Here is a 20,983-nt window from a genome sequence, read left to right on the forward strand (position 1 = left end):
TTCTTCCTCTGGCTCAGTGGCCATCGCCCTGATTTGCCTGGGATGGTCCTGGTTAACATGTGTTGTCCATGTATAATTGAAATTAGGGCCTCTGTTTGGATGACAGGTTATATGGTGTCCATAGTCAGGGACAGCTCAGGGGCCAATAACAGAGGACAGTTGGGAACAGCAGAGTGGCTGGAAGAGCACCGGGTGTGGGGTTGCCTGGCCTGGGCTCAGGTCCTGACCAGGTCACTCACTGGTTCATGGTCACATCAATGGTCACTGAGTCTTGAGGTCCTTGCTTATCACCCCCAAAATGATATACAAATGCTTCCCGGGTACTTTGGAAAGTTCACGTAGGTTCTTGTTTCTCTTTCTGAGTAATATTTGGAAAAACGTTAGAGCTACACTATTACCTTTTATTACACTCTTTCATTCTGAATCTTCATTTCTTTCCTCATTATCTTTTTTTATTTCCCTCCTCTTCATTTTTTCCCATTCTCTCCCAGTATCTTCGGCCTTCCTACCTGTACCTGGGTTGGAAGCAAGAGTCACCTCTGCCTACATGTGCCCTCTCCATGCACATGCACCAGAGGTCCTCCATGTGCTGGGCACCCAAACCTGAAATGTAGCCAGACATCTGGGAACTGCAAAGACAACTCTCTACTTCCTTGATTTGCCTGGACCCAGGGGTCTCATGGAGAAAATCTTGATGCCTCTTAATTATTGGGGTTCATACATATACAGACGTGTCTGATAAACCTGGAGAAAGAAATGCAAGAAGAACGGCTAAGTCATGGGGGAAAAGTGAGGTCAGCATCTGAAGCACAGGCCCTGCTCACCAGCAATGTACTGATGACCAGACACAGGGTGAGGCCACCCCAGGCAACACAACTGGACAGAGAGGACTACAGGTACACCAGGCCAAAGAGCACCATTGAGAGGGAAAGCTGGAAGAACTATAGTATGAGGGGTGCTAGCTCCCTGGTCTTCCAGAAAAGAGCTGGCACAAGAAAAGGGAGACTTTTCTTAGTGCCTGGAGAGAGAGAAAGAGAAAGAGGGGAGAGAGAGAGAGAAAGAGAGAGAGAGAGGAATGAACAGGAGAGAGCAGGAGACGGCCCTCCTGGAGGGTAGATGCTCAAGGGACATCAAAGGTTGAGGACAGCTGAGCCCAGTGGCCTGAGCAGAGCCCCAGGCCTTCCAGGGTCTGCCCCATGACCTGTTCCAAGGCCTCCTGATGGACCTGCTCTTAGATTTCCAAGGTTGTGTTCCATTCACCATTCCCACCACTCCCATCTTATCTGTCTTATTCTGTGGATTCCCATGGGATGGGGGGAGATGTTCTGGGTTCAGGCTTCACATCAGCATCCAGCAGACTATCTTCCCTGGAGTCACAGAGACATGGCATTGCTGGGGTTACTAAAGCCATAGGGGATCTAGGCCCTACTCATGTCCCCAGCCCCGCCTCTCACCACAAGTCCATGCCTGGGGTTTCGACACAGAGAGAGGAACCAAAGCCCAGGTAAGGGAGGATGGCAATGTCCTCCCTTCCTTCGGCCAATCCACTGCTCCTCAGCTCTGTGATCTTGGGCATGTTCTGTAACCTCCCCAAGCCCCAGCTTCCTCACCCATAAAATAGGAGGAAGGATGGTTTAGGAGAAATCACCTTAGAAGCAGGATGTGAACAAGACCTATGAATGAAGGCATCACCCGTGAACAAATACTTACTGCACAAGACCTTGCAGACTTGGGGCAGCAGGAAACCTACTTGACCCTTGTTTACTATTCTTATGGTTTTACGTCTCTGGTAAAAATGACTGCTTAGGCATAAATTCTCTCCAGATTTAATTTAAAATAAATCTCAGGGCTTCCCTGGTGGCGCAGTGGTTGAGAGTCTGCCTGCCTATGCTGGGGACACGGGTTCGTGCCCCAGTCCGGGAAGATTCCACGTGCCGCGGAGCGACTGGGCCCGTGAGCCATGGCCGCTGAGCCTGTGCGTCCGGAGCCTGTGCTCCGCAACGGGAGAGGCCACAACAGTGAGAGGCCCGCATACCGCAAAATAAAATAAAATAAAATAAAATGAAATAAAAAATAAATCTCATTTATTTGTAAAAAGCATGCGTTCCCAGAACCTCTTTAGGCCCCGCACGCCTGTGCTTTGTCTTTAGGCTGGTTCTGGCCACAACTTTCATTGTCTGTAAACTTGAATTTCTGTCCTCACTGCACAGAATATGTTTGATGCAGGGAAGAGTCAAGGCAGCCACGCGCTTCATAGAGGTTTACCCCCTGCAGAGAAAGCATGTGGGTGATGTTCCCACTGCCGTTAGGACCTTGGTCACTACTCAGAGCGCCAGACACACCTCAGAACTGATCCCAGTTCAAAGCACCGCCCCCGCCCCGCCCCGCCCGGCTCATTGTCTGGCACACAGCGGCCCCTGGAGGTGCCAGTGGGAGCTGCACCCACAGTTACCCTAGGTCTCTCCTACATCAGACAAATGATGTTATCTGGGGGCTCTGAACACTTCTTATGTGAGTGATTAACAGCTGGAATGATCTTTATTCTGGAACTTCAGTTATTGTTTTCCTTTCGTGGCACAAAACTGTAAACATGCTTTGTTGGGAAGTGGGAATAAGGAATAAACAGAACCAGCCCTTCCTTGCCTAGAGCAGTACTTCTTAACTCTTCAAATAATTAAAATAATATCGATTCTACATGAACTGTCCCATAAAATAGAAAAACTTAAGGAATAGGAAGAGAAAAAATCCTTTCCAACTCATTTTATGAGGTCAGAACTACCTTGAAAGCAAAGCCAAAAGAAAAGACTACATATGGATATCCCTCATGAGCATGCAAAAATCCTCAAAAAAACACCAGAAAATTGAATCCAACAACATATAATAGGATAATACATAATGACCAAGAGAAATTTATCCCACAAATAAGACTGGTTAAATATTAGAAAACCAATCAATGTAATCAATCATATTAACAAACTAAAGAGGAAAAAACATGATCATCTCAAAAGATGCATTTACAATATTTAACATCTGTTCATGATTTTCTTTTTAATTCTTAAATACTAGGAACATAAGAGAATTTTCTTAAACTGATAAAGAACATCTATCAAAAAAAACAAATATACAGTTAACATCACACTGATGATGAAAGACTGAATTATTTCCCCCTAGGATCAGGATCAAGACCCCAGAGGTCCTAAGGAGTGCAGTAAGGCAAGGATAAGAAATGAAGTCTGTAGATGGGAGAGAAAGAAATACAATATGAATACCCCTCTAGAAAACTCTAAGGAATCTATTAAAAACATAGTGGATGAATAAATGAGTTTAACAAGGTTGCAGGATATAAGATTAATATACAATGAATAACTAGAAATTTAAATTGTAAGAAAAACATATCATTTGCAATAGCACCTGAAAATAATGAGAAATACTTAAGTATAAAACTAACAAAATACTGAATGGGAGAAAATATTTGCAAATGAAGCAACTGACAAAGGATTGATCTCCAAAATTTATAAGCAGCTCATGCAGCTCAATATCAAAAAAACAAAAAACCCAATCCAAAAATGAGCAGAAGACCTAAATAGACATTTCTCCAAAGAAGATATACAGATTGCCAACAAACACATGAAAGAATGCTCAACATCATTAATCATCAGAGAAATGCAAATCAAAACTACAATGAGATATCATCTCACACCAGTCAGAATGGCCATCATCAAAAAATCTACAAATAATAAATGCTAGAGAGGGTGTGGAGCAAAGGGAACCCTCTTGCACTGCTGGTGGGAATGTAAATTGATACAGCCACTATGGAGAACAGTATGGAGGTTCCTTAAAAAACTAAAAATAGAGCTACCATATGACCCAGCAATCCCACTACTGGGCATATACCCTGAGAAAACCATAATTCAAAAAGAGTCATGTACCAAAATGTTCATTGCAGCTCTGTTTACAATAGCCAGGACATGGAAGCAACCTAAGTGTCCATCATCGGATGAATGGATAAAGAAGATGTGGCACATATACACAATGGAATATTACTCAGCCATAAAAAGAAATGAAATTGAGTTATTTGTAGTGAGATGGATGGACTTAGAGTCTGTCATACAGAGTGAAGTAAGTCAGAAAGAGAAAAACAAATACCGTATGCTAACACATATATATGGAATCTAAAAAAAAACAAAAAACAAAATGGTCATGAAGAACCTAGGGGCAGGATGGGAATAAAGACGCAGACCTACTAGAGAATGGACTTGAGGACACGGGGAAGGGGAACGGTAAGCTGGGACGAAGTGAGAGAGTGGCATGGACATATATACACTACCAAATGTAGAGTAGATATCTAGTGGGAAGCAGCCGCATAGCAAAGGGAGATCAGCTCGGTGCTTTGTGACCACCTAGAGGGGTGGGATAAGGAGGGTGGGAGGGAGGGAGACACAAGAGGGAAGAGATATGGGGATATATGTATATGTATAGCTGATTCACTTGGTTATAAAGCAGAAACTAACATACCATTGTAAAGCAATTATACTCCAATAAAGATGTTCAAAAAAATTAAAAACAAATAAATAAATAAAAGTTAGGTTATTTGTCTTTTTATTGTTGAGTTGTAAGTGTTCTTTATATGTTCTAGATACTAGACCCTTATCAGATAAATGATTTTCAAATATTTTCTCCCATTCTGTAGTTAAATACCAGTGTCTTTTAATAAATAAAAATACTTTTGAGAACAAAAACAATAAAAATAAAACTAACAAAATATTTACATAATTTATATACTGAAACCATACAACACTGATAAATCAATGAAGACATAAATAAATGGAGTTATACCATTTTCAAAGATTGGAAGACTCAGTATTGTTAAGATGTCAATTGTCCCCTAACTGATCTATAGCTTCAATTCAATCCAAATCAATTGTCTGATTCTAAAATCAATTATTGGTATCTGAAATGTACATGGCTTTAGATAAATCCATATAAATCCAAAGGAACTAGAATAACCAAAATAATTTTGATGAAGAATAACAAAGTTCACGGGATTACACTACATGATTTCAAGACATACTATAAACTATAGTAACCAAAACAGTGTGGTATTGGTGAAAAAACAGACAGAATACAGCAGAACAGAGAGTAGAGAAATAGACCCACTCAATTAATGTGGTTAATCACTTTTTGACCTAATGCCAAGGCAATTCAAAGGGACAGGAAAGTTTTTTCAACAACTAGTGTTGGCAACTGGATATTGACATGGAAAAAGAAAATCTTGACCCCTTCCTCGTACAATAAAATAAATATACACATACACAAAAATTAACTCAAAATGGATTATAAATGTAAAAACTAAAACTATGGAACTTCTAGAACAAAATATTAAAGAAAAGCTTGGTGACCTTGGAATAGGCAAAGATTTCTTTGATATAGCACCAAGAGTATGAATCATAAAAGAAAAAAATGATAAATTGGAATTCATCAAGAACTTTTAATCTTCAAAAGACACTGTTAAGGACATGAAAAGACAAGCCACAGATTGCGAAAAAATATTTGCAATACATACATCAGGCAAACGACTCATATCTAAAATGTACAAATAATTCTTACTTGATCAACAGTAAGACAAAAACAGCCTCCTCTCCCTACCCCCTACAAATGGGAAAAAGGTTTAAACAGACATTTTACTACAGAATATATACAAATGGTCAATAAATATACAAACAGATGCTCAACACAATTAGTCATCAAGGAAGTCCCAATTAAAATCACAATGAGAAGGTACTATATACCCATTATAATAGTCAAAATTTAAAAGTCTAACCATGCATACAAATTGCTGGCATTAATGTGGGGGAATCGAAAGTCTCATATGTTGCTGGTAGAAATTTCAAGTTTGGAAAACATTTAGATTGTTTCTTAAAATGTTAAACATGCATTCTTGTCCTAGTGAAAATAAAAACATACATCCACGCAGAAACTTATACTCAAATATTCACAGCAGCTGTATTTGTAATAGTTACACTCTGGAAGCAAACTGTAGTTCTATCAACATGTGAGTGGATAGTAAATTGTGGTATATCTATACAATGGAACACTACTCAGCAATAAAATAAGTGACCCAATGGTACACTCAGCAGCATGTCTGTTTGTCAGTGTTTGCCTGGAGATGGAGACGCAAGGGGATGGATAACAAAGGGGCATGAGGAAAATTTGAGGATGAGGGCAAGATACATTACCTTGCTGTGGTGATAGTTTCATGGGTGTATACACATGTCAACACTCACCAAATTGTACATTTCAAAGATGGGCAGTTTATTGTATGTCAATCGTACATAACAAAGTTGTAAAAATATAAAAAGAAAAAATAGACATTTATTATATAATTGTAAAGTTACTAAAAATATAATAAAGAAAAAATAAATAAACAAGTGTCCAACCATTTGATTCAGCAAGCCCAGGTTTGGAAATTTTTCTACAGAAGCAAGAAGTACTAGTAAGAACATGTATTTGAGAACACTTATCACAGTGTTGTTTATAGAAGCAAAAACAGAAACAACTTAAAATATCTTTTGCTAGGGAAACAGATCAGTAAATTGTCAAGGACAATTATGCAGCCATTAAAAGAACAAACTTTATGCTTCAACTTGGAAGGTTGTTTCTGCTGTATGCTTAAGTGAGTAAAACAAAATGCAAATTATCCTGTGTGCTATTATGAGGTGACACTAGGTAGATGGACGGAGAGATGAGCATCATAGATGGGCAGATCCATGGATGGATGGACAGATAGATCTCCTACATATGTGCTTCCACATATGAACACAGAGAAAAGTGAAGTGAGGACAGCTACACATTAAACTGTTATTATTGGCTGGATGAGAAAGGCTTTGGGAGAAGATTGTTCATACGTTTATGAATTATTTAACTTGCAAATATGAGTATGTTTTCTTTTTATTTTTAGAAAAGTAAAAAGAAAAAGGATTAAAATAAAGTCAAGATTCAACTTGCTTTGAAATACATCCCCAAAATATGTTGGCTTGAGGGTTAGAGAGGGGACCAGAGAGACAGAGGTGAGAGAAAGGAAGGGTAATAAAATGTCAATGATAGAATCGAGGTGAATAGGTCATGGATATTTGCTGTGCCACTTGAAAATGACCATAATGAACACTGAGGGGAAAACTAACATAAAACAATAGATAGGTAGGTATGTAGAGAGATAGATAGGAAGATGAATGGATAAATAACCAGACAGACAAGGCCTCTGACCACTGCAAAAAGGGAATCCGTAATGTAGCAGGAGATTAGCTTTTTCTGGGATTGCCCAGGCTCCAGGTGTGCTCCATTTGACTCCCAGTAGCACACCATCTGTGCCACTGTCCCCCTTTTAATCTCCCTGGAGTGTGCTCTGGAGTGAACACTGTGTCAGGACCTTTCTCAGGTGTACAGACTCTCCAGATACACAGAAGCCCATGGAAGGTTTGGGTCTTCAGAAGCACTTGGTACCCCCAGGGTCCCTAAGACAACCCCTGCCTCTTGGGTTATCTCTCCCCAACCCCACCGGGGAGCTCTGATCACAGGCTGTCTGCCACTCGTCAGCTGCTACTGTGACCTCGGCTTCTTCATCATACCTACTGACACTGTCACAATACTGTGAGGCTCTTCTCCTTATCCTGTTTCCCTTTTGAGGAAGCCAGAGCAGTCATGTCACTTAATCTGGGTCTGTACTTTAGAAAGCAGTAGGGTTTGGGGACGGCTTCTGAGCCCGTGCTCTTAACACCTCTGCCCACATGGCTGCTTGTACAAGTGAGGGGGAGGCAGGGGCTTTGACTGCATCCCAACTCCAAACTCAACCCCCAAGATCACAATGGGACTCTCTGTAGCCCCTGGGCCGACAGCTGGCCGAGGCTGCGTGGAGGCTCCTCCTGGCTCCCGCAATGGGACTTGCCCAGAACGTGCTCACCTTAGACAGCTGCCACCTGCTTATGCCCCCCTCAACTGGGGGCCAGGACACCCCTTCCTCCTGGAGAGCTTGGGGAACTCTGGGGACAGAATCTCCTCCCACTGGCCTCAGGCCACACCCACAGGAGGACACATCATCTCCCCTTGCAGGCACTAACCTGGGCACCTCAGGGACTTGCAACAGACCCCAGGCCTGCTTCTACGTCCTCCCTGAGGCTCTGGGCCATCCACAGAAATCAAAGCCCCACACCAGCTCCAGGCGTCGCATCCTGAGGCTGCATTTTAATGAGTCCAGGGGAAACACTTTCCCCAGAGAGATACTTATTCCTGCTCATCTTCACCTGCACCTTTCCTGGTCCAGAGGCTTTGCCTGGGCTCAAGCGATGATGGAAAAGTGCCCTCAGAGGATGAGACTGGCATGTTCCGAGTTGTGATTCCCCGAGCGGCGGTGGAGCAGAGGGCTCAGCCTTCCCAGTGGGGACTAAGGAGGCCTTATTATTATAATAAATCAGTCTCACTTGATTGGCTGCAAACGGTGGAGTGATGTGACCATATGTCACTTGGGCATTAAACAAATCCTAATGAGCTAAGAATATGTTTGTTTTAGCTAATTGACCTCTTTGGCCTTCATCAACCACTTGGTAAACATCCTCAGATAATGATTTCCAGAGAGCGGATTGTGGCTGTCTAGCGTGCTGAGAAGGTCCCCCGGCCCCAAGACCACCTCCTCCGGCTGCCGGCTGAGGCACACGTGCGCGCCAGCCTGTGGCCACCCGGTCCCAGGAGGGTGCACTGGCGGTAACGGGGCGAAGGGAAAAGAGTGCAGCCAGGTGGCTCTCCCAGCGCTCGTCCCTGGCTATGTGACCACACTCTGAGTCATAGCTGTCTCATCTGTTAAGTGAGGGCAATGCCCACTCCCAGAGGGATGGGGAGACAAAGCAGGGGTTCTAGGGTCTAGGCTCCGTGGTAGGTATTCTTGGAAATCTGTGCCAAATCGGTCACCAGCTGGACCCACATCACTTCTATGTGAAGGAGCAGGCGTCCAGCAGTTCTCTGGGGACTGACGATCTGGAAACCTGTGGGGTCTGGACCACAGACACCTAAGTCCTCCAACTCAGTTCTCCTTGCAAGCAGTGGGCCAGGGGCCGAGCCCTCAACCAGCGAGGGTCTTCTTTAGCCAGGATAATGGGTGCTTGTTAGATCTCAGCGCTAACTTCATCTGCCCTGGAATCACCAATCCCGTTCATCATGCCCCACAATGCAGTTCAGACATTTCTCTCCTATCATCTGAAAGCTGTCGGGGGGAACCACTTCGGTTCCCTGGATGCATTAGCAAGACAGGGGAATAAACTTCAAGCCGTGAAGTAGATGGAGCCTCAGACTCAACCTCGGCGCCGTCGAAGTGACGGTGACCCCACAGGCTTCTTCTGGCCGCCCTCACATCCCCCCGCCTAGGATGGTGGGCTTCCGTTAGCTACTGAACTCTGTTTCTTCAGCTACAAAACAGAGCAACTATCTGACACGGAGAACTTATCAGTAATTGAGTGCTTCCTTCTTCCCTGATGCTGTCAAGTGCCTTGCCCATATTTTGTCACTTAATCTACACAATAAGTAAGACACTTCCCTAAGGCCACAGAGTAAAGTGTGGCAACACCAGGCCCCCAAGTTCTCCCTAATTCCAGAGGGGTGTGTCGCCCAGTGCAGTGGGGAAATGCTATTTACTTGCAGGTTAATAACTCTGCTTTGCAAGGTGGAGACTGTCAGCCTGTAAGGCATGGAACACAGTGCGTGGCACGTGGCAGGAACTCAAACGGTAGTTATTCACGTTAGTCTACCAGAGGTGGCGCAGCAAGATGAGACCCCACATACCTTCTGAGTCAAACCACTTCCGCCGCTTCGCCCCAGTCCCCAGGGCTGATGCGCTTGAATTAGACAGGATTAAAGGCTTACCGGAGCTGGAAGCTGCACCCCAACTCCCGTGTTTAGCCCCAGACCTTCTGTCCGCTGGCTGAGAAGGACGCGGGAGAAAGGCAGCCGCGCAGGGCAGTGCTGTTGCCTGGCGCACGGTGTCGAGAGCTTTTGTGCAGGAGCCAGCCCTCCCTCTGGATCCCCATGTCAAGAAAATGGGCCCTGCTCCTGCCCATGCTGCTCTGCAGCCTGGCTGGCCCTACACACCTATTCCAGCCGAGCCTGGTGCTGGACATGGCCAAGGTCCTCCTGGATAACTACTGCTTCCCAGAGAACCTGATGGGGATGCAGGAAGCCATCGAGCAGGCCATCAAGAGTCGTGAGATCCTGGCCATCTCAGACCCTCAGACGCTGGCCCACGTGCTGACAGCTGGCGTGCAGAGCTCCCTGAACGACCCTCGCCTGGTCATCTCCTACGAGCCCAGCACCCTCGAGGCTCCCCGGCAAGCCCCAGCACTCAAGAACCTCACGCTAGAGGAACTCATTGCGGGACTGCAGAACGGCTTCCGCCATGAGGTTCTGGAAGGCAATGTGGGCTACCTGCGGGTGGACGACATCCCGGGCCAGGAGGTGATGAGCAAGCTGAGGAGCTTCCTGGCGGCCAACGTCTGGAGGAAGCTCATGGGCACCTCTGCCTTGGTGCTGGACCTCCGCCACTGCACTGGGGGCCACATTTCTGGCATCCCCTATGTCATCTCCTACCTGCACCCAGGGAACACAGTCCTGCATGTGGATACCATCTACGATCGCCCCTCTAATACGACCACTGAGATCTGGACCCTCCCCGAAGTCCTAGGAGACAACTACGGTGCCGATAAGGATGTGGTGGTCCTCACCAGTGGTCGCACAGGGGGCGTGGCTGAGGACATCGCTTATATCCTCAAACAGATGCGCAGGGCCATCGTGGTGGGCGAGCGGACTGTGGGGGGGGCCTTGGACCTCCAGAAGCTGAGGATAGGCCAATCTGACTTCTTTCTCACAGTGCCCGTGTCCAGGTCCCTGGGGCCCCTGGGCAAGGGCAGCCAGACTTGGGAGGGCAGCGGGGTGCTGCCTTGTGTGGGGACACCGGCCGAGCAGGCCCTGGAGAAGGCCCTGGCCATCCTCACGCTGCGCCGCGCCCTGCCGGGGGTCATCCAGCGCCTGCAGGAGGCCCTGCGGGAATACTACACGCTGGTGGACCGCGTGCCCGCCCTGCTGCACCACCTGGCCAACATGGACCTGTCCTCGGTGGTCTCCGAGGAGGATCTGGTCACTAAGCTCAACACCGGCCTGCAGGCCGTGTCCGAGGACCCCAGGCTCCTGGTGCAGGTGGTCAGGTCCAAAGAAACCTCTTCTGGGCCCGAGGACGAAGCTGAAGACCCCCCGGAGATGGTCTCCGAAGTGCCCGAGGACGAGGCTGCCCGGCGGGCCCTGGTGGACTCCGTGTTCCAGGTGTCCGTGCTGCCGGGCAACGTGGGCTACCTGCGCTTTGACAGGTTTGCTGACGCCTCAGTGCTGGGAGTGCTGGCCCCGTACATCTTGCGCCAGGTGTGGGAACCCCTGCAGGACACGGAGCACCTCATCATGGACCTGCGGCAGAACCCTGGGGGGCCGTCCTCCGCCGTGCCCCTGCTGCTCTCCTATTTCCAGGGACCCGACGCCGGCCCCGTGCGTCTCTTCACCACCTACGACCGGCGCACCAATGTCACGCAGGAGCACTTCAGCCAGACCGAGCTGCTGGGCCAGCCATACGGCACCCAGCGCGGGGTGTACCTGCTCACCAGCCACCGTACCGCCACCGCAGCCGAGGAGCTGGCCTTCTTCATGCAGTCGCTCGGCTGGGCCACGCTGGTGGGCGAGATCACGGCGGGCAGCCTGCTGCACACGCACACGGTGCCCCTGCTGGAGACGCCCGAGGGCGGCCTGGCGCTCACAGTGCCCGTGCTCACCTTCATCGACAACCATGGCGAGTGCTGGCTGGGGGGCGGCGTGGTCCCCGATGCCATCGTACTGGCTGAGGAAGCCCTGGACAGAGCCCAGGAGGTGCTGGAGTTCCACCGAAGCCTGGGGGAGCTGGTGGAGGGCACGGGGCACCTGCTGGAGGCCCACTATGCTCGGCCAGAGGTCGTGGGGCAGACAGGCGCCGTGTTGCAAGCCAAGCTGGCCCAGGGGGCCTACCGCACAGCAGTGGACCTGGAGTCGCTGGCCTCCCAGCTCACGGCAGACCTGCAGGAGATGTCTGGAGACCACCGTCTGCTGGTGTTCCACAGCCCCGGCGAGATGGTGGCTGAGGAAGTGCCCCTACCACCTCCCATCGTCCCCTCCCCAGAGGAGCTCTCCTACCTCATCGAGGCCCTGTTCAAGACAGAGGTGCTGCCGGGCCGGCTGGGCTACCTGCGTTTCGACGCCATGGCTGAGCTGGAGACGGTGAGGGCCATCGGGCCGCAGCTGGTACAGTTGGTGTGGCAGAAGCTGGTAGACACGCCCGCGCTGGTGGTCGACCTGCGCTACAACCCTGGCAGCTACTCCACGGCCGTGCCGCTGCTCTGCTCCTACTTCTTCGAGGCAGAGCCCCGCCAGCACCTCTACTCCGTCTTTGACAGGGCCACGTCGAGGGTCACAGAGGTGTGGACCCTGCCCCAGGTGGCAGGCCAGCGCTACGGCTCCCACAAGGACCTCTACATCCTGGTGAGCCACACCAGCGGGTCGGCGGCTGAGGCTTTCGCCCACACCATGCAGGACCTGCAGCGCGCCACCATCATCGGGGAGCCCACGGCTGGAGGGGCGCTCTCTGTGGGCATCTACCAGGTGGGCAGCAGCCCCTTATATGCCTCCATGCCCACGCAGATGGCCCTGAGCGCCAGCACCGGCGAGGCCTGGGACCTGGCTGGGGTGGAGCCAGACATCACCGTGCCCATGAGCGTGGCCCTCTCCACAGCCCAGGACATAGTGGCCCTGCGTGCCAAGGTGCCCACTGTGCTGCAGACAGCTGGGAAGCTCGTGGCAGATAACTACGCCTCCCCCGAGCTGGGAGCCAAGATGGCATCCAAACTGAGCCGTCTGCAGAGCCGCTATGCCAGGGTGACCTCAGAAGCTGCCCTGGCCGAGATGCTGGAGGCTGACCTGCAGGTGCTGTCCGGGGACCCACACCTGAAGACAGCCCATATCCCTGAGGATGCCAAGGACCGCATTCCTGGGATTGTACCCATGCAGGTGAGTTACAAGGGAGACTTGGTCCAGCACAGTCCCAGGAGAGAGTCAACCAACGGTCCGCACATCCAGGGCTCTGTGCAGGGTGCAAAGCAACGGCTTCCAGACGTGTTTTCATGTTAAATTTTTCACCAGTCACATCTTTTCCTCTCTCTCACCCTGTCCTCCGGTCCCTCATATGCCCACGAGGTCCCTAAGCACCTCAGTAGAACATCGGTACCCACAGGAGCTCAGTTTGAAAAGTGCTGGTATAGCAGGAGCTTCACTCTTGGTTGGGTCGAATGCAAGGGTTTGTAGGGCTTCTCGTTGTCAGTGTTGGAGAAAGAGGTTGGTAAGTCACATGGGTCCCCGTGATTTCCTGTTCTGGAAACGTGGGGTGTGTGTGTACCCACGTCACCTGCCTGCCTCAGGGGTTTGCAGTTTGTGTGAATGAGTCGGGGGATGGAGACAGGGAATCAGCACAGGTCCTGGCATCACAGTTGCCTTGGATCTAGAGCATGGAGCCTGGGGACAGGTCCAGGAGCGTCCACGCACAGCCTGAACAACCCCTGCAGTGAGGCTGCCTTGGTTAGGCACCGACTGCCTTCTCCTCCCCTCCCGCAATGCCAAGTACTGTCTCCCAAAGGAGTTGCGCCGGGTGGGCGTGCACCACGATACAAGGGCCAACTGAATGGGAAATTCTGGGCCAGGCTGTGTGGTCAAGATATTTGAAGCCAGCACTGCAGGTCTGGGGAACACTGAAAAGGTAAATCAAGGCTGAGGAGTTTTGCTGCAGGGTAGATGAGGGAAGAGTTCTCCCGACCAAGGGCCAAAGCACACCGCAGGACTCACCAAGCACTCCCATCAGCAAAGAGCTGGATCTAAAGCACCTTTCCAACACCTCTCCATGGTGTTTATCGTCTATGATATAACTGCATAGTCACAACAAGTAGGCAGGGAAGCATTTGTCCTGGTTCCCTCGAAGCCAGGACCTGAGACAGGGGCTTAGGTGCGGTCCGTTGATGTGGGAGGTGGTCACTGAAGCAGCAGTGAGGGAGCGGGGAAAGTGGGACAGGAAGTGTGGGCGCATCATGGAGCCTGTTGCCTCTGAAGACCGCAACAGCACCCTGAGGAGTGTGAGGAATGCCTCTGCAGACGTGACCCCGCGGCTCCCGCTCTCTGTTAGCTGAAGGTCCCCCTGGGGACATGAACGCTCTCAGATTCTGGGGCAGCTTGGAGAAGGTCCTGAAGTAGAGGGTAAAAAACAAGGGTATGCTAGAGACAAAGCCCTGTCAGCCTGGGTCAAGCTGTGGCTGAAATCAGAGGAGGGCTGAGGGCACCAAAAGCATCTACTGCCAAACTGTTATCCCATTTTACAAAAAGAGGAACTGAGGCCCGGAGGGGTACAGAGGAGAGCGGCCCGTGGCCAAAGGGCTTGTGACTGAGGTCAGCACAAGGCCTGGAGGCTGGGTGGCCTAGTCAGCAGGGGTGTTCCTGGTTTGCAGTCACCTGGTGTGGATTCATATTCTGGTTCTTCCACTTACTGGCTGTGTGCCCTTGGGCAAGTTACTTAATCACTCTGTGCTTCAATTTTTTTCAGTAAAAAGATGGGGATAATAGTGTCTTCTCTATAGAAACTGCTACAACATGCTCAGCACAGGGCCAGATCCCTGGTAAAGACTCAAGGGCCCAGTAGTTCATGTCTTCAGATGATGATGTCTTTAGACGATGAGCTCAGAGACAAAAAGTGTCTGGGGAGCTCAGGGGAGACCGTGCCTGGGCCTTTCAGCTCTGACGCCAGGGTGAGAGGTTGGCACGCATGAGCATTCCCTGTAAGGAGGTTGCTGACCACTCACTGCGGTTCATATCCCAGGCCCACTACCCATGTAACCTCCTGGATACCATCAGGAAAGGCCCTGGCACCTACAACCTCCTTAGGAAATGTTAGCTCCCTTCCCATGGGCTCAATATATCTCATGATATAAAGGACCTCCATGACACCCACTTTCAAATCTGACCTTTCACTGTATCTGGCAGAAGTGACAGTGGGTGGATGCTGGGCACGGTTTGGCAGGAGAACAGGGAAACATGGCTATGGGAGAGTTTGACCTGGACTTTCTTCTTTAGCGGAGCTAACTGTCCATTTAAGTACTATGGTCAATAATGAAATAAAGATACTCAGAACCTTAAAAAAAAAAAAAATTGAGCTTTCAAATCTCTCCTCTCCTGACACGGAGCCGACCTCCCACTCTTTCAGATCCCTTCCCCTGAAGTCTTTGAAGACCTGATCAAGTTTTCCTTCCACACTAATGTGCTTGAGGGCAACATTGGCTACTTGAGGTTTGATATGTTTGGGGACTGTGAGCTGCTCACCCAGGTCTCCGAGCTGCTGGTGGAGCATGTCTGGAAGAAGATTGTACACACGGACGCCCTGATTGTCGACATGAGGTCAGTGGGCGGGGCTCAGCAATTCCCAGCAAGGCTGGGGCAGCTGCTGGAAGACAGTCAAAGCCATGAGTCTCATAGGGATGAAAGGACCTTGGGACGCCGGGAAGAACCCAAGAGGAATAGCCCGCCTGGCTCTCAGGGCTCTGGCCAGCTATTCTGGGGTTCTGGTTTAATTAGCCAGGTGGGGCCCCACCACTGTTGGTTTTTTTAAGCTCAGGTGACCAAGGCTGAGAACCACTGAGCTAATCCAGTGGTTCCCCAAACTTACCTAGTCACAGGATTCAGTGAGGAGAGAGGGGAAGGGTGACCTTGAACACACTGATTCCAGGACCCCTCCCTGCTGAATCCAGAGCCCCAGGAGTGAGGTCCAGTGAACTGTATATTTAACATCCAGGTGACTCTGATGATCAGCCGTGTTTGCGACAGCTAGGCTTCCACCTGTGCTTGTGTCTCACATCTCACGAAATCAGCCCAGGACAACCCTGGTCATGAGAATCATAAAGCCAGTGGCCCAGAGAGAATTTGCGATTTAGCCACTATTGTTGCAAAAAGAACTCTTTACACTACAAAATGATTGTTGGGGGGATGCTTTCAGCTAGACCTCTCATCTGCTTCTGTGAAGGTATGCCTCATACAGGTTGAGTTTCCTTCCGAGAGCTGGGGAAGGGGACTTGGGAGGGTAATGGGTAGAAGAATGTCCTTCAGTAACCAGACCTCTTGTCACTCCCGGGGCCATCAGCAGACGTGCCCTGGGCATCTTCCATGGGCACTGGGAAGGGGGGAGCCAGCTCCCCTGGGAATTGGACACTTTCCCTCCCGCCCCGCCCCCCATCCCCAGCTGCTGGATTGACTGAGAGGGAGCTCTGGCTTCTGGCCTGCAAAACTCTCGTGATTCTTAGTCGTCACTAGGTGGCACTGGATCCCAGAGGCAGACTCTCCTCCCTGGAAGATGAACCATCTCCCAGGGCTTGGCTTTGGGTATACACAGAACTTGAGCTTGGGGACTCCTGTGGCACCTCTGATGACTTTATTCTTCAAACGCTCTATTGACCATCCAAATGGCCCTCATGCTAAGTCCCTTTCTGCTTAACTGTGTCATCCACATTTTTCTAAAGAGGAGACCCAGCCCATAGGGGTGCTTTGCTTAAAGATCCTTCCAAGCCAAGGTTTGGAGGTTCAGATGCCGAAGTCATCTGGGCCTGAGCCCATCCTAGACCATCACCTGGAAGAGACTCCTAATACACTGCCAGCCCAGGATTCCTCGTTTCACAAATAAGGAGACAGGGGCCCAGTGAGGTCACACAGCAGGACAAATCCAAATAGCCTGGAATGATCACAGCATCCCTCACCCCCAATGCAGTTCCACAACTCTGAACACTCCACCACACTAAGAGCCGTGTTAGGACACCTCAACTAAGATACCTAGTGGGTTTTGTGAAATTATCAAGCATGAAACTAGGGAAGACAGTGCTCTCAAAATGTGCAGGCAGCATGGGTGCATGGGAACAGTCCACGGTCAGTAAGCTGGGGAAATTTATCAACAAGTTCCAGACTGCAGGACTTAGGGCCTTTAATATAACGTATACAATATGTACCACATAATGTATTAATGTGTGAACAGAAGGGGTGGGTAAGTTATGCAGTATTTTCTAAATGAATTTGACCACAAAGTCTCTGGTTCTCAAGAATCTTGTACTCTGGGAAATGCCAACCAAAGAATTCTGTAGGAGGAAGAAAGGACACCAGATTGAGGCTGCCTGGAATTAGAACCCTCCACAGGGCAAGGATTAGGGCACCCAGAGGGGCACCGAGGGCTTCCCTGTGGGCTCCGCCCCTCAGTGGGCAACATTTCCCTTCCCTCAGGTTCAACATCGGTGGTCCCACCTCCTCCATCTCCGCCATATGCTCCTACTTTTTCGACGAAGGCCCACCTATTCTGCTGGACAAAATCTACAACCGGCCCAATGACTCTGTCAGCGAGCTCTGGACCCACGCACAGCTCGAAGGTGGGTACAGGAGCCTTTCCTTCCTATTATCATTCTGGAAGCTTCTGGGAAATCAAGGAAAGACAGTTTGGGTTCGGGTAAAAGTAACTGTAGCTAGAATATAAAGCCCCCATCCTATGCCATGTACTCTGTACATAAGACCTTTAATCCCTGCAAAACATGTACCATTATACCTATTTTCTAGATGAGAAAAATGAGTCCCAACTAGGTCAAATATCTTGTCTAAGGTCACTCAGCTAGTAAGTGATAGCTCCCAAACTCAAACACTGGTTTGTCTAAAACCAAAATGCCTGCCATTCCTGCCACAGCAACCATCAGCCTGCAAGACAAACGTAAAGCTAGAAGGGTCCTCGGGCCATCGCCAAATCCCACAGCGTTTCCAGTGGTTTTCCATCTCACCTGAACTCTCAGCAGTTTCCCAGCACACCTACCTAAAGGAAGTTCATAACTCTGATGGGGCTTCTGTTAACTGCCCTGGGCCCAGAGCAGTGGCCAGAGGAAGCAGTACAGGCCCCGCGCTTTACAGAGCCACGGCCCTCCAGCCACAGCCCAGGTGGAAAGTCTTGCTCCATCTCCCTTGCCTAGCTTGCAAAACCAAGGAACCTGCACATCCATCTGGAAAGAGGAGGCTGGGAAACCAATGGGGGCTGTGCCTCCTCCGATCAGAAAAGCACCCTGCAATTTTCATTTGCATACTTCCTTATCACACAAGCATTTGGAGGGAATCTTCCAAGATATACATTCAATAATATTGCAAAATGTAAATAAAACAGGACCAGATGAATTCTCAATTCAAATAGACATTCAAGACCAGTCGTTAAAAACAGATCTGCAGATCATGGGGCCTTGGAATTGCGATGTCCAGTACGGAAGCCACATGCCACACATGGATTGAGAGGCATAAAGTGTTCAGTGCCCACCAGATTTTGAAGACTTTTTATGAGAAAAAAGGATGTAAAATATCTCAATAATTTTATTGATGACATTTTGAGAGGAACAAATTTTGGATTTATTGAGTTAGATAAAACAGTATTAAAATTCCTTTTATCAATTTTGTTTAACTTGTTTAATGTGGCTTCTAGAAAACTTGAAATGACGTATGTGGCTTGCATTCGGGCTCATGTTGCTTTTCTATTGGACATCACTGTCCTAGAGGGCTGTCGTCATTAAGTCACGAACTTGGCTCTTCTGAGGGTCCAAAGTGAAGAGAGTCTGGTCAGGTTAGCCCTTTTCTCGGGTAAGTCAGCCCAGCCTCTTCCCATCACTGGTGATAAAATCTCTCAAGCACTGGCATGCTCGGGATACAGCACACTTCCTTATCCCCATTTTGCAGATGCAGAAACTGGGGCTCAGAAAGGTGGGGTGACTTGCCTGTGGACACAAGGACACAGAACTAAATCCCTGGCCCTCCTCTCTGGAGTCTAAGCAGTATGGAGAAGGCAGGTGCCCAGGTGGGGACTTGACTCCCTATTTTGAAGGGCCTTTTATCCTGCAGGTGAACGCTACGGCTCCAGGAAGAGTATGGTCATTCTGACCAGCAGTTTGACAGCTGGCGCCGCAGAGGAATTTACCTACATCTTGAAGAGGCTGGGCCGGGCACTGGTCATCGGGGAAGTGACCAGTGGGGGCTGCCAGCTGCCGCAAACCTACCACGTGGATGACACCGACCTGTACATCACCATCCCCACTGCCCGCTCGGTGGGGGCTGCAGACGGCAGCTCCTGGGAAGGGGTGGGCGTGGTGCCTGACGTGGCTGTCCCTGCAGAGGCAGCCCTCGCCAGAGCCAAGGAGATGCTCCAGCACACTCTGCTAAGGGCGAGGCGGAGCCCACGCCTGCAGGGCCGCCGCAAGGGCCACCGCAGTCAGAGCCAGAAAAGGCCGGGACCTCCGGGACACGTCCAGGGGGCACCCAGGCATGAGGTCCTGACTGAGGCCCCCAAAGGGCAGCAAAGGGGCCTGCTGCCCTCTGGTTAGGCTTGAGAATCAGAGGTACCCTTGGAGCTCATATACCTGGTCTCTTCCCAATGGCCAACATCCTCTCTGTTGGAACACCTCAGGACAGGAAGCTCACCCCCTTCAAGGTCAACCCCCTCCTGGGAAGTGAAGTCCATATCTATCTCCACCGACACTTCTTAATCACCAACCCCTGGTCCTCATGCTGTCAACTAGAGCGTCTCTGTCCAATAACGTCATAACGTGAGCCACGGAGGCCAGGCACATGCGTCACTTTACATTTTTAAGGAAAGTATAAGGAAGCAGGTGAAATTAATTTTATAGTATACTTCATTTAACCCACTATATTCACAGTAGCATCACCTCAGTGTAAATTCAATATAAAAATTGTTATGAATGAGATGCTTTTGCGCCAAGTCTTTGAGATCCGGTGTGTGTCCCGCGCTTACAGTACATCTCCATTGGCACATGTCACGTGTCTAGCACACAGCAACCACGCTGCAGCTGGTGGCTCCCATGTGGGACAGTGCAGGCCCAGAGGTCAGGAGCCCTACTCCCCCGCTACACTGTCCCCATTCTGTCCTCCCTGCACCTGCATCTTCCCCAGTAGTGTACCTCTCCCAGTCTGCCCTGGGATCATTTCTGTCCCCGCCATGCTGTGTAGTCCTCAGGGGTGGAAACCGTCCTACGCATCCTCGTCTCCTACTGCCCAGCACTTGGCATGGCACCTGACACAGGCAGTGGATACACAGTAAACACACATGCTTATGAAGCTGCAAAACTATGTTTTCCTCCAAGTGGCAGCCCTCAGACACATGGAGACAAGTTCAGTTTCACTTAGAACCCTCTCCTCCCTGCCCTAAACCCTCCCAATCCAATTCTACACAGCAAGTCTATCTTTCCTTCACGTTCCTTCCATGACCTTGTTCTCCTGCTTCTGCCAGGGACCCAAAAGTGAGCTCTGGTGTCACGCAGAATCCCGCCATGCAGCGTTGCTACCAGAGGGGAGAGTGGCCCTGCGTGGTGGCCTGGGGACCTGCCCTGCTTATCCAAGTGCAGCCTGTCACTGTGCCAGCTCTGGCGACCAAGCTGACTCCTAACAGGGTGAGCAGTTTGAGACAGGCAGAGCCCAAGACCTCCCCCAGAGTTGGGCCAGCCCTGGGAGGAGACCTGGAGCCCAGGGGTAACCTGGGGGAATGAGAGGCCCCCGGTTTGTGCCCTGGGCCCATGAAACTCTGCTCTGCTAGAGTCACAGGGACCCAAAAATGAGAGACCTCTGAGTCTCTGCCCAAAGTCATGGTGGGGCGAGGCCAGGAGGGCAGGGAGATCCCAGCGCACAATCCTGCTCCCAGAGCTCCAGGCTCCAGGACTGCGGGGTGAGGATGAAGTTCTGGTCCTGTCTGGCCCGGCCCTCTGGTGAGTCCAGGCTGCAGCTGTCACAGGCGACTCCCCAGGGCACCAGGCATGGCCTGGACTTCATCAGC

At 50.0% G+C, this 20,983-nt stretch overlaps 1 protein-coding gene across 1 annotated transcript; it reads left to right on the plus strand.

The window, feature by feature from the left end:
- Positions 1-10,068: 10,068 nt before the first annotated feature.
- RBP3 (retinol binding protein 3) lies at positions 10,069-19,520 on the plus strand. The gene is made up of 4 exons (XM_004320010.3): positions 10,069-13,116; positions 15,350-15,540; positions 17,404-17,546; positions 19,042-19,520. The coding sequence occupies exons 1-4, from the start codon at positions 10,069-10,071 to the stop codon at positions 19,518-19,520; spliced, it is 3,861 nt and encodes a 1,286-aa protein (XP_004320058.1).
- The last annotated feature ends 1,463 nt before the right edge of the window (positions 19,521-20,983 follow it).

The sequence above is a fragment of the Tursiops truncatus genome, chromosome 16 (genome assembly GCF_011762595.2).
Source record: "Tursiops truncatus isolate mTurTru1 chromosome 16, mTurTru1.mat.Y, whole genome shotgun sequence".
Taxonomy (NCBI): domain Eukaryota; kingdom Metazoa; phylum Chordata; class Mammalia; order Artiodactyla; family Delphinidae; genus Tursiops; species Tursiops truncatus.